This window comes from Leuciscus leuciscus, assembly GCF_965113295.1.
Source record: "Leuciscus leuciscus genome assembly, chromosome: 15".
Taxonomy (NCBI): Eukaryota; Metazoa; Chordata; class Actinopteri; order Cypriniformes; family Leuciscidae; genus Leuciscus; species Leuciscus leuciscus.
In genome coordinates this window covers 24231358-24256470 of record NC_138739.1, presented here as the reverse complement: position 1 = coordinate 24256470, position 25113 = coordinate 24231358, and the positions used below count along the sequence as shown (strand labels likewise).

At 37.8% G+C, this 25113-nt stretch overlaps 2 protein-coding genes across 3 annotated transcripts; both read left to right on the top strand.

The window, feature by feature from the left end:
* The first annotated feature begins 1370 nt into the window (after positions 1-1370).
* Positions 1371-7568, top strand: LOC309476582 (uncharacterized protein). Of its 2 annotated transcripts, XR_014198287.1 has the most exons (5): positions 1371-1675; positions 2283-2482; positions 3903-4008; positions 4755-6855; positions 7456-7568. XR_014198287.1 is itself a non-coding variant. In XM_082139672.1 (4 exons), the coding sequence occupies exons 3-4, from the start codon at positions 3989-3991 to the stop codon at positions 5794-5796; spliced, it is 1062 nt and encodes a 353-aa protein (XP_081995798.1). In that variant the 5' UTR covers positions 1371-1675; positions 2283-2482; positions 3903-3988; the 3' UTR covers positions 5797-7219. The 2 variants fall into 2 exon arrangements, 1 of the variants encoding a protein (XP_081995798.1); XM_082139672.1 differs by lacking the exon at positions 7456-7568 and having other exon boundaries at positions 4755-7219.
* On the top strand, positions 7557-20427 carry mfsd6a (major facilitator superfamily domain containing 6a). Its single transcript, XM_082139678.1, has 9 exons — positions 7557-7793; positions 9097-9639; positions 10739-11200; positions 12077-12669; positions 14272-14369; positions 17379-17540; positions 17690-17788; positions 18478-18761; positions 20045-20427. Exons 2-9 carry the CDS (start codon positions 9121-9123, stop codon positions 20216-20218), a joined length of 2391 nt encoding a protein of 796 aa, XP_081995804.1. The 5' UTR covers positions 7557-7793; positions 9097-9120; the 3' UTR covers positions 20219-20427.
* The last annotated feature ends 4686 nt before the right edge of the window (positions 20428-25113 follow it).

Sequence of the window (25113 nt, the reverse complement as noted above, 5' to 3'; positions counted from 1 at the left end):
ATAATAGCCCAAATAGCATGCTACATGCTACTACCTATGCATAGTGTTTGGGGTAACGCATTACAAGTAACATTAGTTGCGTAATCAGATTACTTTTTTCAAGTAACTAGAAAAGTAACTTTTAATAGTAACTTTCCCCAACACTGCCTATGCATATAAGCACATCATCCAAGCACTTTTGTGTTATTTTCAATGTTTGGACACATTAATCCTAACTCTGCTAGAATAAAGAACTAGCAGGCATGCATCAAAAATGTAGATGTGTAAATGGTTCTGTTATAGCATTCAGACAAACATATTTTACCTGTAAAAGTAAAAGGCACATGGTTTTCAGTTTAAATGAGCTTGACTCTTCTGTATACAGTGGCTTTCCTCTCCTCTAGTAACCTTTTTCTTTGTCGCTCTCGATCCTCTTTTCCCCTGCAGTAAAACACGAGGGGTGTTACATTTGATCTGTCTGTTTTAGTAAGTCTCTCTCTCTCTCTCTCACACTCTCTCTCTCCCGGCTGAGCTCTTGGCATTCCTGCCCACAACATCAATGTCATTAGTTCAAAGTCTTTCCTTTTTTTCACCGGACAGTCTGTCCACCATGGGATGTACAAGCCTCTCTATCTCTATATCCCCTCTGCCCCAGTTAACTTATTCCACCAGAGTAAATGTAAGTAATCAGCTGTCGCACAGCTGTTTTTACTCGCAATTCTATTGGTCTGCTTTGATTGAGTACTGGAGCCCCCTTTCATCATTAATAAACATAATGACATAAACATTGTCGTGGAGGTGAATTAATCTGTCGGATCAGTGTATACTTGGATATATTTTAAGTCATTTCGACCCTACTACACTTAAAATGCCTTTTGGTGATTTGGTGACTTTGAGTATGAGTAATGAATACCATGGTTTTACTATCTGAGAATACCATCAATGTACCATGGTCTGCAAACAATACTCTTTTGTAAGGGGATTTGACTTTCCACTGAACCCTCTGTTTTTACATTTAACTTCATTACCAAACATCTGATTCATCCTGTGACTCATTAGAATCGGATGATTTAAGTTCATGTTCAGTGTTTTTGGAGCGTATGTTTACAGAACAGCTGGATAAGACTCAGTGAGGCAGAGAGAGAGAGGGGTGGCATTTTAAAGCTTAGTTATAAACATAATCTAATGGGTGGTCTGTGTTTTTGTGCAGTTATCTATGGCCCACTCATTGCACGTTCCAGGATCGCTGATGTTTTTCTCCCTAGTACAATGATGTTTAAATGTTAAACGCCGTTGACCTCTGCTGGTCGGGAAGTGAACTGCACAGACAGCATTAATGCCAGCGTGATCTCTGGTGGCACCTCATGGACAACTGCTCATTTGAACATTATTAAAAAAAAGAGCAGAAAGTGGTGCTTCAAAAAGTCCAGGTCTAGATAGAAAGATAGACTGAAGGAAATGATTGGATGAAAATGAAATTTCCATCCTGTAATCCAGTGAATCCAGGCAGAGGATTACAGTCTCAACGTGTCTAACTCAATCTCTCACTGTCTGCACATCAACCGTTTACTCTGAGATGAAGCATCTTGAGTGTGTCGTAATCCCACCAAACAGCACAAATCACTAGTGTGTGTGATGACCGTCTCACACGCTGCACTGTATCCTGACACTGCACATGATGCCATCCTCTATAACAGTGAGTAACCTATCTATCTATCTATCTATCTATCTATCTATCTATCTATCTATCTATCTATCTATCTATCTATCTATCTATCTATCTATCTATCTATCTATCTATCTATCTATCTATCTATCTATCTATCCACCTATCTATCTATCTATGTATCTATTTATGTATCTATCTATCTATCATCTGTCCACCCATCTATCTATGTAGGCTATCTATCTATCTATCTATCTATCTATCTATCTATCTATCTATCTATCTATCTATCTATCTATCTATCTATCTATCTATCTATCTATCATCTGTCCACCCATCTATCTATGTATCTATCTGTCAGTCTATCTTTCATCTGTCTGTCTATCTATTTATCTATCTATCTAATTATGGCGTTAATGAATACAGTAAACTAGTTAGCTGTTTATATTTTTCCTTTAATTATGATGCATCATAAGTAATGTGTAAAAAGGTTAACAATTATAAAAATAAATCCATAAAAATATAAAAACTTTATGTCTTTATTTATTTGTTTAACTATTTTAAATGGAAAGCCAATAGTAGATACTATATGATACTAAAAAAACAGCTAATATATCAACAATTCCTTTGATTTAAGACTGTTTATAGGTCAGAGCTGCAGTTTATATCAGAGGTCCTGAATGAAACTCAACCCTCCCACCGCAGATACCAGCACAGTTACATGATCTGAGGGGCTCAGGTGAACAGCGGCGGCCCACCTGCTCTCACCGCCCAATCCTGAAGCAGTGGAGAGCACAAATTAGGTCAGTCCAATCAAGATTGGACAAATAACACAAGGTACAATATAAATACATACAATATTTTTTTAAATCTAAAATAAATCCACATTATTTCTACATGTCTAACATTTGTGTTCAGCAGAACTGAAATAATGCAGGACAAAGTGAGGCTTTGGAGGGCTTTAGATCTAATCCCACTTTATCTATCCCTCCTTCCTTTTACCGATCTGAAGATGGATGGAAAGCTCAACAGGGGTTTTTCAGTTTTATCCCTCTAGTAATATCCCAAACACAAAGAAATAAGCTGGTTATAACCTTCGCTCTTTGTTTCATTAAATCTGTCATCTGCATGTATACGGACAGGATTTAGGCTGACATTAAAGCTGGTGTAAGGAGAAACTGCGCTTATAGCTGAGATGGATGAGATTTTTATTTTGTATTTTTTCAATCCCGAGAGAGATTACGAGTCTGATTTTATAATGTATAAAAGACGGATGGAGAATATCCCATAATGCACCATGCTATGAGATCATTTACACTGGTACGTCAGTAAAACTTGGCGTCACAAATGGGATAAACGTTAAAATACGTTAAAACAAATGTTCGAAAGAATACTCTTTAACTTTTCTGTTCAAAATATATCAAATCATTAAAAAATACATGGATTGGAAAGTGGTACTGGATTGAAACGGACAAAAAAAATTACATTTTCACACTTTACTCAAATATGATTAAAAATGTCATTTTGCAGGCAGATTGTGTAGTTGTGCTTGGAGTCAATTGTTTTATTCATGATAATGCAATGAAACATGCAGACATCATTTTTAGCCAGGCTTCATACAAAGAAATTATGGTAACACTTTACAATAAGGTTCCTTTATTAAACATTAGTTAATGTATTAACTAACATGAACTAACAATGAGCAATACATTTATTACTGTTTTTGTTCATCTTTGTTAATGTTAGTTAATAAAAATAAAGCTGTTCATTGTTTGTTCATGTTAGTTCACAGTGCATTAACTAATGTTAACAAGATTTTAATAAAGTATTAGTAAATGTTGAAATTAACATTAACAAAGATGAACAAATGCTGTATAAGTGCAGTTCATTATTAGTTAATGTTAACTAATGTAGTTAACTAATGAACCTTATTGTAAAGTGTTACCGAAATTATGAACACATGCAAAAGCAAGAGAGAACCAACAAAATATTAATAACTGATTATGTTGAAGTCAAGGTATGCTTTTTCCTGTGAGCATTTTTTTTTATTTAAATTTTTTTATGCATCTTTCTTTGCATAGTAAAATAAAACCTGGCTTTTTTGGGTCATTTTATATGTGTCACCAGTTTTAAAAATGCAAAATTCATAATTGCGCTCGTGATGTGGTTTGCACCCCCTCGCAATGTCTGCACCCTCCGCTGCCGGCATGAAATATTAATCAATTTGCTCTTTCTCTTTTCTCTTCTCTGCCAACAGCTGCTCCTGTACAATAGCGTTTCCCTCCCGGCTCCAAACACACACAGTCTCATGTGCACAGACACACACCTGCAGCTGCTCCTCTGATGACAGACACTAAACTCAGGTAAGAGGCAATTTATACTTACTTTCTTCTATATAAGTTGACCTTAAGTTTTCAGAGCTGAAGTAAACCCCAGAACAGAGAGCATGCTGGGGTTTCACGATAAGATCTGTGTCCTGACAGAAGATGCGAGATACGATAGGTATCACAACACAACTGTACTAGTGTGTAGAAATTCTGTATTGTTTATTACGCATTTATATTTAATAAATTGCAATGCTCTTTTGTAATTATAAATTAGATTTTGTATTTGACAATTTAAAGTACAGGTTAGAATATATACAGGTTGTTAAAAGGGGAAAAAGAAAATAGTGACTGTTTACCCAACCTGTGATTATTTTTTTCCTATAAATTTTAACCTAAAATATAATTTTGATCAGATCAAATAAAACATTCTGGACACATAAACAAGTTCAACGCTCAGTACTAAACCGACCTTGACCAGTTATTGTGTAACAGGCTTTGAACGTTCGTTTGCTCACCTGTATGGAAACACCTAGTGCAGCTCAACATGTAATTGTCCTGTTGATTTATACAGTTTATAATGGAAAACATTTGTGTAAAAGCTCCACAAACCCGAGCTGGATCCACAATTCAATCCGATAATGATCTAATGGAGCACATAACGGAAACATTCATCATTGAGATACGATAGATTTAAAAAAATGTAATACACAATGACATGAACGCTATATCCCAGTGCATCAAAATAACGTGGCTTTACACAAACTCTCTTTGTTTTTCCACAGAACCTCCAGGATGCATCTGTTATTCATTCTTCCCTTGGTGTTGGAGGTCCAGTCCATCTCCATGAACCACAACTTCACCTGTGACTGCAGCTGCCACATGGAGCTCAAAAGCGCTGACTGCGCCAACAGCAATTTCACCCGCCTGCCCATCGCCCTTCCACCATTCACTGAGCAACTGGACCTGTCCCACAACAACCTGAGTACCATCCAGCCCAGAGCCTTCCAAACCACTCGAAGACTTCGCGTCCTGTTCCTCAACGACAACGCCATTTACATGCTAGCCGATGGAGCGTTTTATCTGCTGGAAGATCTGTTGAGGTTGGACCTGAGCCGAAACCGAATCTCATCCCTGAGTGAAGGATTTTCACAGGGTCTCAGTTCACTGAGAGATCTGTCATTGGCTGAGAACAATTTGACCAGCTTGAACAGCAGTTATTTCGTCCACTTGGACGCATTGCAAAGACTCGACCTCAGCCATAACAGTATCGAAACGATCGGAATGAGGGCGTTTGGGTCCATGAGTACCCTACGCCAGATAAAACTCGATTGGAACAATATAACGGTTCTCAAAAATGGCATCTTCTCCATGCTACGAAATCTCGAAGTCCTAAATTTAAGTTTCAACCAGATATACCGCTTGGACGTCGGAGTGCTTTCGCCATTGACAAGTCTAGCTCTACTGGACCTCAACAACAACAGTTTTACCACTATTGAATTCATGACCTTCTTGAGTCTCAATACGTACAGCACGCACATATTGCTCCAAAACAACAATTGGGAGTGTGTCTGCGATCTGCAGCGAGTCTTTCGGAAGCTCTGTAACGTCAAACGGCTGTTCCTGGACAACTGCGAAATCTGCATTCAAAAACCTTCGGATGAATTGGATCCCTGCATCGGCGAGATGGTTACCGTCCTGGTCATTACTATCACGGTGATCATCACCGTTGTGGCTGCCATCGTCATGGCAGAGAAGAAAAGGGGGAAAAAGAACAAAGAAAAGCATTGGACGGAAGCCAGCGAGTTGATGCCAGCGAATGAATGATGATATAGTCTAAAAAGGAACATTATTATCTCTTTGCTTTATAATCCTACCCAAATGTATTACTAATTTATAAAAAGATTTAATAAAATGTAATGTGAACTTGTAACCAGCCAGATATGTATAGTATGTACTCATTTGAAATGAACATGAAGCTTCCGTGAAGAGACCTATAGTTCCAAAACAAGAATTGAACGCTTAAATGTTCAGTGTTCACCATACATGTTGAACTGAACATAATTTTTACACAAGATGGCGCTAAATAGCTACTTTTGGCCTGGTTTCACAGACAGGGATTACATGAAGTTCAATTAGGACATTTAAGTAGCTTTTATAAACGTGCCTTAAAAAAAAAAAAAAAAAAAAACATTACTGGTGTGCATCTTGAGACAAAACAATGGCACTGACATATTTTAAGATATCTGAGTGCAAGTTGCTTTCGGTTAAAACACCTTAAATATGCATTTTAGTCTGGGACTAGACTTAAAGGAATAGTTCACTTAAAAATGAAAATTCTATCATAATTTACTCACCCTCAAGTTGTTTCAAACCTGTATGAATTTCTTTCTTCTGCTAAACACAAAATAAGATATTTTGAAGAATGTTGGACCCCATTGACTTCCATAGTATTTTTTTTCTACTATGGAAGTCAACGGGTTGAGCTGCACGCATTTTCACACCACGACAATAATGAGAAACACTAAAACAATGCGCAATGAAAAAAAAAAAAAACATGCTTGTCGTGTGTTTATCTTTTACATATTACGTATTTTTATAATATTATCTAAGAGTGTCTCATGCAGTTACAATAATAATATTGTTAAACAAATAAAAGAGTGGCCAATCATCTTTGTTTACATCGAATTCATTTTTAATGAAAACGAGCCGGGACGTCATCATCACGAGACAGCACGGCGAATCTGCCGCAAAACATGACCAACTTAGCTAAAAACAGATGCTTTTAAATTATATCTACTCCATTCTGACGACGGAGATTTTATGTTAATTCACAAGAACTGAATTAAACGCGTTTTACTCCATTCATCAACGTTAACGTACACAGTGAGTATCAGAAACCTCACTGAATTTGGAGACTATATATTAGATCAGGGTTTCTCAAACTCGGTCCTGAAGGGCCACTGTCCTGCAGTTTAGCTCCAACCCTGGTCAGACACACTTAGCTGTGAGTTTCTAGTGATCCTGAAGACACTGATTAGCTTGATCAGTGTTGGAGCTAAACTGTGCAGGACAGTGGCCCTTCAGGACCGAGTTTGAGAAACCCTGTATTAGATAATATATCTGTATGTATGATGTGAAATGTGAAGTGACTTTATCATTGATCACGATAAACATTGTTGTGAAAACCTAATCTACCCTTCCAGGATAGTAGTTTAAGCTAATGCATGTTATAAATGAGCTGCAATCAAATAAGCTTTTACATGGAAATATATATTTCCATGCAAAAGCTTCTTTGATATAATGTTAAGAAGCTCACTATATCAGCACTTCCTTTATTACATGGGACCGTGTGTGTAAGTGCACCTTTGCAAATCTAAAATACATTGTGGAAAATGGACGCTATAAAATACTAGTTCTGTCTCAGTGCTGATTTATTTATTTATTATTTCTTTTTTTTTTTACCTTCTTAATATGGATATCTAGCAACGTCAGCTCGTTTGACTTACTATTCAGAAGCCTTGCCTTCTCCAGAAGAATATGAGCTAGCAACGTCAGCACTTAATTAATATTCATGAGGAAAGCCCCAAGTCAGTCGGTTTGTGCTCAGGTGAACGCTGGATTCTTGCCTCCAAGCAGCAAAAATGCCTTGACAGGACATTAAATAAGGGAGAAAGTGCCTGTTTGGATTGGCAGAGAAGCCAAAATACCAAAACACGGTCCATTAAACAAAACAATCATTGGAAATGGAAGAAAATCAACTTCATCATCGAAACTCGTCGGTTTCAAAGTAGCCAACTCACCTGAAAGTACCGAGACTACAGGTAAATGCACAGTGACTGTTTTCTCATGACATGCGTTCGATTATGTAACTTTAATTATGTAATTATACAAACAACATTTTGACTTGATGGACTTTTCTTCGCCGTTTCCTGCAATTATTGGATATAAGACGGTTTTGTGAATTGTGACCCGTTTTAGTCGCTTAGGTTCTCATAAGAAACAGTACAAAGAAGTTTCTAGAAATAGCTGAAAGACTTTAACGAACACGGTTTATCCTTTATTAAAACACATTTCATTAAAAGGAAGTGCTGATACTTCCGTGAAAGTGGGTCAACATGAGACAGGCGCGCCAGAAACCTCCATTACGTCATTGAGCAATATATCACGATCAATGTTCATATAGGCCTACGTTATATTTAAATTCTTTAAGGAATTCTAAAAATTAAATTGCTTGTAAGACTCTTTTATGGTGTAATATATATAATCTAGCATAATATGCTTTGTGTTCATGTAATGTAACCCTCATTGTTCTTTTCTGTTTTGTCTTTGTACTTGTAAATGCTATCTGTATCTTGCACAATAAATTTAAAAAATCATATACCTTTGAATATAATACTCGTTTACCACTTAGTGAATACAGCACAGCATACACTATGCTGCTGCTTACTCTTTTGATATAATATGTGAACCCTGCCCAGTATGCACCAATACTTTCATAATATTGTAGTACTACAACATTGTTGTCACATGACCTTGTCACATTAGCCTATTATTTTGGATTATTTTGCATACTGTTGATAGTATACTTGTATTGCAGCACAATGTTAGTATACTGAACATAGCCTTGCAAAACAATGTTAAGTCTTTAATGCCATAATTAGTGTTCTGATGTTACGTTTTCAGTTTGGTTATCATTAATAATCATAATATCGTTAATAATGATGGTCATCATGTGTTTTAAAGTTGGCATGAAATGGAAGTTGCGCTTGAGTCTTCTTCCTTATTGTGACGTATAACCGAGTGAAATGGCTTCTCAAACAAGAAAAAACATGAGGTGGAAATGTCGCCGCAAAAGGGAAGGGGAGTTATTTGTATTAAAGATTTATGAGGGCACATTGATTTAAAAAAAATAATAACTGTCAATTTTGATTTCATGGTGACTTTAAAGTCAACATGGAACAAAACTGAACCTATTAACTTGCGTTACATTTTCATCAAATATTTTGTGAATATACTATTTACAAACAGTCTCTCATGTTAATATTAAATGTCATGTTTAATGCATTTTAGACATTTATATGTTAATGCATTTATATCTTTATACCTATTTATCTTTTACCTTAGGAACATCAAAGCACCCCAGCAAAGATGGCAGACGACCGCATAGCCATCTTAACTGATGATGAAGAAGAGCTGAAAAGCAGACACCTTGAGCGCTTTGACCGTCTGTCGCTTGAGATTCAATCAGATCAACCATCCCAACCATCTGAGAACAATGTACCTAACGATACGGCACTAACTCCATCACCTCAACACAACATGGGCTGCTGCGAAAGATTGTGCCTACGGGTCAACCGCCGCCTCCTTGTGTCAAAAGTGTTTTATTTATTCTTCTATGCTGCATATGGTTCCCTTCATCCACTTCTTGCTCTGTTCTACAAGCAGCTGGGGATGAGTCCCACCCAAAGTGGTCTCTTAGTGGGAATCCGATATTTCATTGAGTTCTGTAGTGCCCCTTTTTGGGGCATTGTTGCAGATCGCTACAGGAAAGGTAAAGCGGTCTTATTGTTCTCAATGTTATGTTGGCTCTTCTTCAATTCTGGGATTGGCTTTGTGCAGCCACCAGACATGAAGTGTAAAGAGAACCTCCCGACGACCACAGCAATGGTAACGACTAGGGATGGGGCCGATCCGATCCAGTATCGGTATCGGACCCGATACCAGCGTAATTCACGTATCGGATTTTCCCGATCCAACCTGCGGAGATTTCCGATATCCATGAGTCATGTCTGCGCTCGCTTTAACGTCTGCTGAAATGACTCCAAAAGTGATTCCCGCGGGCGAGTCTGCTAGCTGGCTGCAAACTGTGGAATGGATTTCCTGAACGGAGGCGCGGCTCAATGAGACACAGAGTTATGAGACACGCTCCCGCTCAGGAAATCCATTCCACGGTTTGCGGCTAGCCAACAACGTCCGCTGTGTGGAAATACTTAACACTGGAAACACCGCAGAGCAAGACAGCAAAATGCAATGTTTGCAAAGGTGTAATTCAGAGTCCTTTGAAGCTGCCTCGCGTCATACAACACAACGAACGCAATCAAACATTTAAAAAAGCACCACGTTACTGTGCGTTCACACCAAACGCGAATAGCGCGTCAAATTCGCGTCTACCGCGTCTAGTTGGACGTTTGAATATTTTGAATCCATTCGCGCGTCCAGAGAAAAATTTACGTGCGTAAAAAGCAAAAGTTTGAAGCGAAATCGACGCGCGTCTGAGGCGAAATCCGCTTGTCTGTTTGCACGATGCTGATGTTGATCGAGCATTTACTGCATCGGAGCGAGGATCACCCTTCAGATAGTGTGTGTGTAAGATTTTTACCCTTGCACTTTTCTTATATTTCAAGATGCAAGTATTTGACATTTTGGGAATGTAATAAATATTGACATGACAACCAATTTGAAACCCCCAGTTGCATATTTGTTTTCAAAATGGGATTTTTCCTGTTAACAGGATTTCCTGTTACTTACTTACCTCAAGTTGCCTTTTGGGACATAAATGCATGCATACATAGGCTACGTACATAACATATCATTACTTGCCTGTTGAGAGAAGTTTATTTCAGCATCATATAAAATAAACAATAATGATAATAATAATATTAAAGCAAACACAGCTCTGGTATCGGAATAGTATCGGTATCGGCAGATATCCAAATTCAGGTATCGGGATCGGATCGGAAGTAAAAAAATGTGGATCGGTGCATCCCTAGTAACGACCATCCATCCTACCACATCTAACGAGACATTGTTCCCCAGCACCAGTTCTATCCTAACAACAAATCAGATGAGACAGCGCAGGGATTTGTACGGACACTACCCTTGGCGAACGACCCTCTTGTCTGTTCAGTCTTCAGGCTACAGCTCTGAACGCCGGTTCAAACGGGATTCCAACACGAGTTTCACTGTGGCGTCAGATGAACCAGCTAACACGACAGAATCTGACCAAACCACGACCACGCGGCCTGAGCCAAGTACATCCTTCTCAACGTCAACCCCCAACAACACAAACACAACATCCAGTAGCACTACTCAAAGTACCACACTGAAACCAAATCTGCCGCCTCCTGAATATAACATGGACCAGGTTCATGCCATTTTCCTGTTGATTCTGCTCGTCGTCATCGTTGGCGAGTTTTTCAGCGCTCCAGCTATTACTATCGTAGATACGGTACGTAACTCTTTCTCCTCAAAATAAACTCAATATTAAGGCATATCAGTTAGTCCATTTTATAGGCCATGTAGGACCATGAACTTCCGTTGTATTTAAACATCAGACATTAGACCAAACTACAGTCTCTTTTCCACTCCGCGTGTTTCCACTTCTGAAAAGGTGCTTCTAGGATTGAAAATTTGGCTCCATCCTGGTCACTAAAACCAGAAGCAAATTTCAGTGGCCGTGGGGTGGGGTAATATATAATAAAGTTGGCAGAGTAACAATCTGGATGATGTGAAACAAAACAAGATTTCAAGACATTTTCTGTAAAAATGTTTATTTTTGGGCAGGTTATGTAGAAAGTGAAAGTGACATGTGAAGGCCAAGTATGGTAACCCAACGAATTTGTCCTCTGCATTTAACCCAGTGCACACACATTAGGAGCAGAGTAGTGAACTGCAAACCTTGATACACACCCAGAGCAGTGGGCAGCCATTTTGTGTGGCGCCCGCCGGAGCGATTAGGGGTTAGGTACCTTGCTCAAGGGCACCTCCGTCAATTCCTGCTGGTACTAGAATCGAACCAGCAACCTTTGGATTACCAGTCAGACTTGCTAACCATTTGCCCACGACTGTAATCATAGAATCATAGCTAGTTTCACTTGGACCATATCTCTGTTCCCAGTTTGTTAGGGTTATAGGAACACATTGAGACATTAATTATGTGCCATATAAATCTGGGGAATTTAGTACCCTGGGAATGTAGGAATTACATTGCTGTTCAGCTCTCAAGGAAACTTAGATCCTCCAGGCCCAGCACCAGCACCATTTTGGTGGAAAAGAGGTATTTGTTGTGTCTAAAACTGGTGCATGTCTATTTGGATTGTTGTAGGTGACGCTCCAGTACCTGGGTCCGCACCGTGACCGCTACGGTCTCCAGCGAATGTGGGGATCTCTAGGCTGGGGTATCGCCATGCTCTGCGTCGGCATCTGGATCGACCACACTAGCACCAACCTTGTCATTGGCAAAATGGAATGCGTCATGGAAAATTACAAGGACTACCGTATTGCCTTCATCGTGTTCGGAGTATTAATGACAGTCGCTCTGATCATTGCCACTCAGTTTAAGTTTAATGTTTCGCACCAAGGCAACAGTGAAGAAAACGAGGTTGGCAACCAGCACGCCCAACCTAGAGGTTCCCCTGGAATGGCTAACTCCGAGATCCCAACAATTGTCCAAGCTGAGGAGTTCCACTTCTGGGACTTGATGAGACTGCTGTGCGGCGTACAGTACGGCACTGTGTTATTCGTTGCCTGGTTCATGGGCTTCGGCTATGGGTTTGTTTTTACTTTCCTTTACTGGCATTTACAGGACCTGACAGGAACCACAACGCTGTTTGGTGTTTGCTCTGTCCTGAGTCATGTGTCGGAGCTTGCTGCCTATTTCACCAGCCATAAATTCATTGAACTGGTGGGGCACATCAGGTGAGGATCCTGTGATTCTTTGTCATCTTAGAATTAGAATGTCCAGTTAAGTTTTTAATCTGGATTCGCTAAAGTTAAGCTTTATTTCAGTTTTTTTTTAGTTCTCTAATTGACATAAAATATCTTACGGTAACGCACTTTTCATAAGGTACAAAGTTCTAACTATTACAGGTTCACTCCAGCCAGGTGCAAATATGTAAAGAATTTATAATTGTCTTGAAAAAGATTTTTTTTGTTTTCAACAATATCTAAGGTAGCATTTCCAGTATCTTTCAAGGATAAAGTATCCTTTTTACTGTTTTGTGTAGCTGCTAGGCGGCTGCTCACTGGCCCGAATCAAAAGGTGTTTGTGGATCAGGTTGTTAGCTTAGCCGCATGCTAACATCAAATTCTTTTGAAATCAACTTTTAAGGTTTCAAATTATGCACTCACACAATGCACTTTGTACTCATCCATGTAAATTGATCAATTTTCAAATGTTCAGTGTGAACACTACTCGCACTATTTATACTTCAAAACGCCACTGAATAGTGCACAAGTATGTGAAATGGGATGCACCTTTATTTATGAGGTTCCCTTTCAGTTAGGAAAATACTTTGGTTGGTTTCTACTTATGTAGGCCACAAGGCAGCTCGCTAGTGGTCAGAACAGGACCACTCATTTGACTTCACATATCTACCACGGCTTCTGAATCAAACCATCATACAGTAGTAGTGTAGTCCAGTCACAGCAGAGACTTGTCCAGGTAACCCAAACCATCTCACTGCACCTTGTGACTCAAGCTCATTTGATCCTGACCTTGAATCAGTGAGTCTTTGTGCGTGATGCTGTCTTGCAACTCTGTAGGTCTGTACTGAGATCAGTGAGGCATTGTTTGGTTAAAAGGCTTGGTTCAAGAACACAGCCTTTTTCTTTCAGCGGTGGCCCAGTTCCAGAATGCATTGCACAGCAGCTACAGTGTCCACTGTGTGGCTCCTGGAACATTTATGCTCTTTTGGTGTTTTAACTCTTTCTCTATAACTACTTAAGTTATTGAGAAAACCATATGACTGAATGATTGACAGATCAATATAAATTTATAAGTAATCTCACCTTTGAAAAGTTCAGGTGATACAACTTCTTGTAAGAGGCTGTAAAAGAAGGAATTTCCTGTTCGACATTTGTATATTTTATAGACTCTTCTTTAAAAGATGACCTGCACAGAGTGTAAAGATTTTTGTGATATGACTATGCAGTTAAATCTAAACTAGAATCTTGTTTTACCGCACAGAGGAAGTTAAGATAACGAGTCATCATTTGCATTGAGAAAATTAAACTTGGTTTCCATCAAACCAAACAGGACCATCAAAATGTTTTTGAATTACAAATGTAAACTACAATTACTGTATTATTATTATTAATAATTAATTTAATAATAATAGTTTACATTTAACTGTCCTATTTTCATAGGGTGCACTTAATTAAAAAGAGACTTTATTTTCTTTAATTGAAATAATTCAATTTTTTCCTGTAGATTTTTGGGGTGAAACATGAGCCTGACATGTTTTGTGAGGTTCATGCATGTATTTTTAATAATTGTGTGTTGTGTTTCTTCTTTGTCAGAGTTTTGTACATCGGCCTGGCCTGCAACACGGCACGCTACCTGTATATCTCATATCTGGAGAACGCCTGGACTGTGCTGCCCATGGAAGTGCTACAAGGTATGAATGGCAGTCATCAAGCTCTCAATCCTGGGGAAAAAGCAAATACTACAATCATAAAAATGTGTTCTGTTTTAAACCATCAAATTAAGTCATAATAAAAGTAGAGAGATGTGCAGAACAAAGAAAGGCCAGGGTTCATTTCTGGAGAAGATATCAAGTCAGTTTGGCGTTGTCAGGTTCACCGCCCTTTCCTGTGGCAAAACGATAAATTAAAAAGCATGCTTGTAGACGCACTACAGAGAGAATACATTGGAATGAAGACCTGGATCAAGTCCGTTTACATTCAACACAGACGCTGTTTTGTCTGTTCAAAGAAACGTCAGCACATTTAACAGACTTATTATCCGCCTTCTCTTTCTTTTCTTTGTTATAAGTCCAAGTTATAACACAAGTTTTTTCCATGTCATGAGATTTGTGTTTGCGCTTGTAGGTACAGGCTGAACTTTTATAACTTTGTCAAAACACTTTTTCATACACTGGCCAGTTTTCATAACATTAAGCGTAGTGTCAGTTCTGGCAGGTCACGTTAGTCAAGCTCGCATCAGCTGATCCACGTCTACCTATAGGAATACGACGCCTATCACTGTATACATGTATAAGCTCCTTCAGTATTATCAGAAGCTATTGCGTTTCTCAGGAGCTATACCCTCCTCCATCCCCAGCTCCTCCTCTCGTCAGTCAGGATTTGGCATTCTGATTCCCCTTGAATCAAAATAAATTCTCTAATTATGTTGTACTTTAAAATCTTGAATTAATGATATCTGCAATACATTAATGTTGGTTCTGTTCTGTTTACCCTAAGGGGGGTTATCGCTGCTCTCCCTGCTCTTATCCATGCTAGGCTGTATTGATGCGCAGGGAGTTCTCGCCCAGAACAGAACCATACCGCCAATCTAAACCGAATGCTAATTGTGAATCGTAGTTGACGACAGTGGTCCTGACAGAAATGTTATTTCAAACAGTGGAAAGTAAACATCCAAAATACACATTTAAGTGTTAATTTTATTGCACTTTTATCTATTTTTGTCTGTAGATTTCAATTACAATACAAATCTTAAAAGACCGTTTTCTCAAAATGAGGTTTTTTTTGTTCTTCACTTCAGCTGCACTTACATATATTTTGAATGTTTTACTGATGGGTTCATATATCAGTTGCCTGGTTTTAACATTTTATTCCTAAAAACATGGTGAATTTTATTTATTTATTCTTGCAGTTGTTGACAGTATTTTCTGATTTATGGCATGATAAAAAGAGATATCCAAAATCCCTTCTGTAAAAACTTTTGAATCTATTGTCTCAACAAAATGAAAGAAGAATTTTGAACATGGCTCTATCCAATGTTCAGATTTCTGTTCTGAAAATAAATGCTAATTTGTGCATATTTAATTACGCAATGCCTCAATCGCATATTTAAACATAACATTTAAGAAAACTTGTAGTACAAAAATGTTTGCAATTTTTTATGTAATCAGTCAACTGGTGAAGTATGGGGATATCTATTAGTAATTTTTTTTTGCCCGGTTCATCTGGGTTGTCTTGCCTTAAAGGTACAATATGTAAGAATTTTGCATTAAAATATCCCAAAATCTCAAGGCCAGTGTTATATATTTTGTTAAGTTGATTACTTACAATATCCCAAATGTTTCCAACTATTTTTAAATCGTGAGAAAATTGCGATTTTATCCAAGGAAACGGGGCGTTAGAACAGGGGTGAGCTGGGAGTCGCCAGTCAATTGCGTCATATCCGCGTTACCCTCGGTTTCCGCTCGTACTGCGTGGAGTCCTGGACAAATGCGGAAGTTGTGGTTGTAGCGTCTATCAAGCTACAAACTTTAGCTTGTTTCTTGCAGTCGTTATGGTACACAATTATTCTTTACCGATTGCTGCTGGTTCTGTCGACAAAGCATGCTTAATTTTATATTTTCCAAATGTAGCATTCGGTAATAGTTATGTTTATGCAAGGAAAGTATTATTGCTTTAGATTTGTGTTTAGTTTATTGACATTGTTTATCACGTCTGGTGTTTATGGCCATGTAAATAAACATAGCATGTGTTATACATAAAGATTAATCAGTATTTTGGCAAATGATGTGGGCATGTTCGAATGTACTTTTACAACAATTGTTTAGAACACGTAAAACTGCGCAGCGTTATCACAACAATGAATTCAACAAATACAGTAACATCTATGATAACCAATTTAGTATTAAACCTTACTTTTCTTGCGGTTAATTCATTTTAATGAAATAAAAGTGTGATGAGGTTTAAGAGTCAGGAAGGAAGAAGACAGGGGTCAGCGTGACTGGGACTCGTAGGCTACTTTATTAAAATAAAGCAAAACAAACAAAAGCCGCGCACAACGCGCATTCACCGTGGCAACCGCGACGGCTCAAAACAGTTCAAAAATGAGAGCTCGGATCCACCGGTTCTCTTTCTCTGCGTCCAATTTTCTCTCCAGTCTCTCTCTCGTTCCAGCGCGGCTTATAAGCTCTCCACGCCAATAATACTTTGCACTTGATCTACTTGCTCGTCTCTTCTCTCTCCCGTTACAGACCGCGCTGAACCACGCCCCCCTCGCCACAAAAAGCATGTCATTAAACGCAACATTTATAAAAATAGAACTTAGCCTCATCCATGAACATGATTTTTCGATTCCCGTCTGACTGATTTACATCCACGGTGGAGTTTAAAACGACAGTTCCCATCATTCCACGCTCCTTCACATCGTCATCAAGCTACGCCGTTGTTGTTGTTTGGAATGTAGCGCCCTCTAGCGGCAAAAAAATTCTTGCATATTGTACCTTTAATTAAACACCATTGTGTTTTTATATCAGTAGAATTTTTCACCAGAAACGTGAGAAATACAAAAATGTATAATTGGATTTATTTGTATGTATTTTTATTTTTTTATTTTTTTTGGGACACTTAAGCTTTATATTATGTTGTATCATTTGTTAACGCATTTATAATTTTATATAATATTATCATTGTGTGTACCTGCACAGGAATAACGCACGCGTCTGTTTGGGCGTCGTGTATCTCGTATTTGAGCGCGGCCGTACCTCCGGCGCTTCGGACATCAGCTCAGGGTATCCTGCAGGGTCTTCACCTCGGCCTGGGCAGGGGCTGCGGGGCCATGGTCGGCGGGATATTCGTCAACTACTTTGGTACATGAACATTGACGATTGTTTTTATAATTTTATGACATTTAAGAATGCCTGTGTGTGTGTGTGTGTGTGTGTGTGTGTGTGTGTGTGTGTGTGTGTGTGTGTGTGTGTGTGTGTGTGTGTATAAACGGGGTTGTCTTGTTTTTCAGGCGCTGCCGAAACGTTCAGAGGAATAGGAATGACCTCGCTTGTAATTTTGCTCTTATTTTCATTAATTATGTGCATGACTGGCCAGAATGAGAAAAAAGGTGAGGAGCACAATCTTATTCATTGTTTATTGTTGTAAAGTAACAGCTGCAGAACAACGAAAAAATGTAAAACTAACTATATAAGTATTAACACTACTAACTTAACAACATTTTGTCTAATTCATTATAAGTAAAATAAACATTTTCAGTAGTACAACAATAGCACTTTTTTCTAAAATCTGTAGTAAAAAAAAGTATCTTTTCGAAATAGTGAAAATTGTATTATGTGACATTGTATTGTGAGCTAAGTTAATCAAACTGAGGGTACGTTTACACAACAACGATGTACTAAAAAAACGAAAAGTTTCCACGCTTTTAGTTGAGAACGGTGTCGTGTAAACGGCCCCTAAAATGTCTTCTCCAGGAAGTCCAATTTAGTTTAGCTCAGCAATTCATTGGGATGGTTTGTTAAAATATTAAATGATTTTTTGATTCATTTGTTCAACAATCTTCTTTTTTTTTGCGAAAAGTTTATTTTTAATGTAAACTAAGTGGCACAATTTAAAACTAAAATATTTGTTACTAACCTCTTAACAGGTTTTAGCCTACTATTAGATAGTTTCTATAAATTACATGAAGCTTTACAGCTTCAACATATAGTTTAAGTATTTTCATTCACATTTGAATCAAATGTAGAACATTTAACCTTATATTTTAAATCTTAAATTGTTTATTTTTTTCCCCCACAGAGGACAAGATGCTAGCAGAGAACATTCCTATCCCGTTCAGCCCCGTTCCCATAGCGACCATCGACCTGGTTCAGAACACCCCAGACGTGGTGGCACCAACTCGACCCGAGCCCAAACTTCCAGCTCGGAAAACGAGGCACCAGGAAGACCAGGAGGATCTGAACAAGCCTGCTTGGGTTCCCTCCGGGTCGCCGTGGGTTTCAGTCGTTCTACTGTTTTACCAAATCAGAGAGATGGTCATCATGGCAAAGACACGCCACCCTATTGATGTCCAGCCCCTTCAGGTAGCACAGAGGCTCATGGGAAAATAGTAGAATAATGATGATGATAATGAATAATATGAATCCAAATGTTTTCGAAATAGTACGTTGTATGTTGAGTGTTTTCTCTCTCTCTTTTTATGCATTCTTTGGCAGAAAGGTGAGAACGCATAGATTTAGTTGAAAATTATAAACTGTGTATATATTTTCAGCATCGTTACTCCAGTCTTCAGTGACACATGATCCTTCAGAAATCATTCTAATATGATGATTTGCTGCTCAGGAAACATTTGTTTTATCAATGTTGAAAACAGATTTGCTGCTTAATATTTTTGTGGAAACTGATACATTTTTTATCAGGATTCTCTGATTATTAAAAAGGTCAAAAGCAGCTTTTATTTTAAATCGAAATCTTAACATTATAAATGTCTTTACTGTCACTTTTGATCAGTTTAATGCATCTTTGCTGAATAAAAGTTTTTTTTTTTTTTTACTCTGCCAAAATTTTAACGCTTGTCTGATGCAACTTAAATGATTAAGTATAAAATACAAAGTAGGGTAAAGCATAATTTTTGCATATTGTTTTTTACTTAGGCAAATTAAGTGTGACTAAACACCGTAAAATATTTGTAAATAATTTTTTCTACACCAAGACTATTTGCACCAAAACCAAAAATACTTTAGGGTGGTTTTTCATAGTGAAATTGTCCATATTTTTGTTATTTCATCATTATAATGTAGCATTCAAACAGTTAAAACAATCTCTGGGGGGGAAATGAGGGGTGGAAAAAAGAGGGGGGGGGAAAAAGAGGGGTGGTGGTGGCGCAATGGATAAGACACATGCCTTTGGTGTGAGAGACCCGGGTTCGAATCCACTGTGAGACACCAATGTGTCCCTGAGCAAGACACTTAACCCCTAGTTGCTCCAGAGGCGTGCAACCTCTGACATATATAGCAATTGTAAGTCGCTTTGGAAAAAAGCGTCAGCTAAATGAATAAATGTAAATGTAAATGGATCAGCACACGTGCAAGTAAACGATAGGATTTCTTCTACCAACTATTTACACACTGACAAACTGTCATTATCAGGGAAAAAAGTTTAGTTACATGAATCAATTAGCATCTGAACAATGAAAAATCAACCTAGCCTTAAATAAATATATCACATTATGCTGGGTTTTTTCCCAAAATTTTGCGAAGATGCATTTTTGTTTTTTGTGTTTTATTTTCAGCAGTTATTCTATTTGGTGTCATCAGATGTGAATTAACTTCATTAAATGTTTTAAACTGACTGTTTCTCTAACTAGGACACAGATGAGGTCCTCTCAGACTCTCGAGAAGATGACCTATCACCTGCAGTCTTTAGCGATGCCTTGCGGCAGGAAAGCTTTCCCAGCGCTCTCCAGTCCCAGGAGGACCCCGGGCCCCCAGGGGCCACTGCACAGCTGGAATTCCCACCACATTCTGTATTACAACCATAGAGCTGATGCCACAAACTGACTCGGTAACCCGCACGTATTTTCTTTTCAGACCGACTTTTTTCTTTGTGAAGTTTTTTTTATGAACTACTTGGGGAAATATAAGGAAGATGAATGTACTTCGCTGTATAAGTGCCTTTGTATGATTTTTAACTTATTTCCAGTTGTTTTGCACAAGCTTTAAATAAAGCCTGGCAGGTTTTAAACTGTAACGTGTGCCTGTTTTCACTTTCTTCGACCAGTAGAGGGCAGCAGCGCCTGGGCATTCTGCCCATACACAATTGAGCTTTATGTAGTCTTTAATAATTGTATATCTTCCTTGTGAAACACTATAAATGTAAGTAAACTTAAATAGGTGAATGACTTACTCACTAACGTCATTACTTCATCATTGCGTTGTTGTGTATGACGGGGACATTTTGCTTTCACACTTTCACCTGTGATTTGTAATGTAGGTGTAAAAGAGTTGGAGAAATTTTTGCAAGGGGATTTTATTGTGTGTTTATTTTTGCACGTGTCGGCAAGCACCTCTCTCACCATTAAAGACACCAGCTTTAGATCATCTTCGAATTTGAATTTGAATTTTGGTAATTGACCTGGTAAATGATTATGTCAGACATCTCCTGTTCCTATGTAAACCAGACCATAGTGCTTTGCTTAATAGGTGGCTTCTTGGTAATGATCGGATAGACTTGAATTACCTGCTAAAATGTTTGCTCACCGTGTACAAGGATTCAACTTTTTATTATTATTCCCAGAATTCATTTCTTTCGGTGTAATCAAACGCCTTATTTGCAGCACACACCCACTCACAGCACATATTTCATCTCCGGTGGGATTAGCTGTCACTAACGCAATATGCCCTGCAACAATGCTTTGCCAAGTGTTGGACATCGCTTCAATGCAATTTATGATATCAGAATGTTTGAATGAGAGAATGAAGTAAAAAAACATTGCCACACTCACATACTGAAAGCACTGCCTGACACAGTTTCACATGAAGATAACTTGGGGGAAGAAAACATTATCCAAGAGCCTTTAGTAGTGATTCTCTCTTTGTTTTTGCCTGCTAAATTGTTTTGTTATTTTAGTTTTGTGGATTGTTTGGGTTGTTTTTTGTGGTTTGGTTTTAGTATGTTCCTTTTTTTGATGTTGCCTTTTTTGTTTGTTTAGTTCAGTTTCGTTTTGTTGTTTTGCTTTGTTTCATGTTGGCTTTTTTGTTTGTTTGGTAGGGGGGTGGGGGGGATTTTTTTTTTTTTTATGTTGCCTTTTTGTTTGTTTCAGTTAAGTCTTTTTAAGTGTTTTTGCTTTGTTTCATGTTGGCTGTTTTTGTTTGTTTTGTTCGGTTAAGTCTTGTTTTTTTTCTTTGTTTCATGTTGGCTTTTTTTGTTTGTTGTTTGTTTAGTTAAATCTTGCAGGAAATTAGGGTGAAAAAAAAAACATTATCAAAGAGCCATTAGTAGCGATTCTCTGGCTGCTTTTACTAACTGAATGTTTTGGTTTAGGATGGTTTTTGTGTGGCTTGGGTTCTTTCTTTCTTTCTTTCTTTTTTCACATTATCCAAGAGTTTAGTAGCGATTCTCTGGCTGTTCTTTGGATATTTCCCATTGTAATATTTTGGCTACACTTTATTTTAAGGTGATATAGTAACATTGTACTTACTCAAATAAGAACTGAGTAATATTAATTAACTACATATAGGCGGATCTTTTGTGACGTCATTGTTTATGTTTGTCGCGTTGCATCATGGGAATCGTGTGGCAGGAAACACCGCTAGATACCTCTAATTTGATTGTTTTGCACGTTTGGAGGAGGATTTAGAGAAGAGGATGGTTCACTCTTGCTGTGTGGTCGAGTACGGCTCGTTGGGGGCCTGATAAAAAGTTTTTTTCGAATTCCCTCCGAAAAGGATCGCGAAAAACGAAAGAAATGGTTGCGTGCAATTAACGTTAGGCGATTGAACCTGGACGCTCCGAAGAAAGCCTGGATTCCTGCAGCTAACGTTACTGATCGAGTTTGTGAGACTCATTTTGTTCATGGTAGGCCTAAGTCTTAGTGACTATGTATTTATAGAAGATTGAATAAAAAAAATAACTTCGATTTTGTCACCAATACAAATTTTGAGCTTCTCTCCAAACCTCCTCCGGTCTTCAGATGTTAAAGTGCTTATATATTGTGGATTTCGCCCGCTAACTCTCTTGAAAGTGCTCGTCGCGTCTTTACTGCCCGCAATACTGTTTGTTTTGTTGCCACACAACCACTCGCGCATGCGTACAAAGATGTCAACAAAGATCCTCCTATAGAGTAATGGTTAGTGTTAAGGTTTGGTTTAGGGTTAGTTACTTGTAATTATGCATAATTTACTGTTATTAGCAAGCACATGTGGCAAAGTGGTACCAATATTTTTAATTCAATAATGCCACAGTACTTCTTCAAAGTACCTCAGACCACCACATAAACCCTTTTGTGGTCAATTTGCACCAAAATGTTTGCAAACATGATAGTTTTTCTTATGGAATTTTGTAGATCCAAAAACATTTAAACGAATTGAAGATAAAACTCTCAATTGAGCGAAACTTGAATGTCATTCTGTACCATATAGTGCTGCCACCATACTTTTTACTACAATACAAGTAGGATTCAATAAAGTTTGCCAGGTCATCTTTTTCCTCAACCTTGTCTCAAGGCCAATTCACACTGTACCAACAGACGGCAACCGACATTTCTTCGGGTTTTGTTGGATCACCTGTGTCTGTTGCTGTTGGTTGCCGCTTGTTTTCGCCAAATTTGTCTGCCGTTTATCTGGTTGTGGCATGTCTTGAGAAGTTACTTTTTAATCTGGTGATTGTCCGCATTGGTTGGCCTCTGTAAGTTGGCCTTTACAGACTTCTTTGTTTCACAATTAATTTTAATCATCATTTCTCTTAAAAATATCTGCAGGTTTCTAACCCCCCAACTGAGATTGTGCTGATCCAGAGAATATTCTGGCATTCTGTGTGAAAATTTCAGCGGCCCTTAAACACTGTTCCCACACGGCAGCCGAGTGTGGGCAGTCACCGCCTATTCTGAAATTCCGAAAGCGAACATCCAGGCAAAGGAAAGGGATTATTGGGAAACTAGGGAAGTCATTTGGATAGTTTAAAAACATGTCCTTATGGGGTCGCTGAATGGCCCTCCTGACCTCTAAAGAGAAGTAAAATGCCAAGTAAAACAATTAATGGCTGTCTGAATATGACACAATTACAGTGAAATGCATTGAATAGATGGAGGCCACAGAAGATGTCATATAAACAGACAGTGGTTAATAAGACATGACGAGTTTGTTATGCAGACTGAGCTGAAATACAAGAAATGTGAGTCATTGGTATGTGAAAGGCAAACTGGAACTACTGAGGATTGGACTGCAAATATTGTTTGAATCATTTAGTTGGACACTCTTTAGTCAAACTATGGTTGTCGAGTTTGAGATTTTAGCATTTTGCTGCCATTGTGGTTTGTTTAAACAACACCAAATTCAGGAAAGGGTTTCTTCAGAGATGGTTGGCAGGGTTTCAGTTCGTTTCCAGTCATGTTGAATTTATGGCTTATTTTCTCTATTTTGGCCTGATGAATTGAGTCAGGATTTCCTCCAGTGTGGTGGGCGGAGTTGTGGGCGGGGCTATTTCTCATGGGTCCCATTTTTCAAAGCTGAAGGGCCAAACATCAAAGACTCCAAATGATAATCATCACGCCTGATGTGTTTACTGCATTTCAAAGGGGTGATTGAGTTTATTATCTTCAATAATGTTGCTCTTGTCTAATGAGTCCTTTGTTTGTCAGATCTCAGAATTTCCATTGTTCCTTTCTCGTTTCTTTGTTCGTGAAGAAATGTCACATTATTCACGTTGCATGCGGAATCTTTCATGTTGAGATAAAACCTTTGACAATAAGATGAGTCTAGACTTTTACATTTCCTGAAAAAAAAAAAAGTACTTAAATCGGCAGATGTTATTATGTATATTATTTGTTTGTTTTTTGTGTGTGTGTATATATATATATATATATATATATATATATATATATATATATATATATATATATATATATATATATATATATATATATTATATATTTTTTTTTATATATATATATATATATATATATACACACAGCATCATTTATAAATTTAATTATAAATTTTTTAGTGCTGTCAAGTCGATTAATCAAATCTAAAATAAATGTGTGTGTGTATATATATATATATATATACATGCATGCATGCATGGCATGCATATATACACACATAAATATATATACACACACACACACACACACATATACATACAGTTATTTTAGATTTGATTAATCGACTTGACAGCACTAAAAAAATTATAATTATATTTATAAATGATGCTGTATAAAGTTTTTGTGTTAAAAGTTAATCAACTTTTTATAGTTGCAGTATGGTCATGATCATTTTTTTGATAACCAAAATACTTTTCTTCTTTTTTTTTTACTTTTACATGCGATTTCAGAATTGTAGTTTATTTATTTATTTATTTATTTTTATTTTTATTTAGTTAACTAAAAACAAACTGCAACACTGTGAAATGGCACAATGCTAAGGTGTTCTGAGCGGTTTTAGCGTGTTGCTGTTACTTATTGGCCCTAGTCTTCTGTATATTCTGGCTCCTGGATATGGCTTGGGTCACACCTTCAAAGCTATAGGATTTTCCCCTCTTGTATTGTCTGCCAGGTGAAAATCATCAAATCATTGTGGGACGTGTTAGTTTAAAACTTAGGATTAGTGATTTGAACAACCCCATAGCACTAAATGTGATTGATAGGCTGATATATGAAATATGTGGGCATTGTTGTGGCGTTGACAGTTCAGAAAGGATAGCATGATCTCTCCCGTT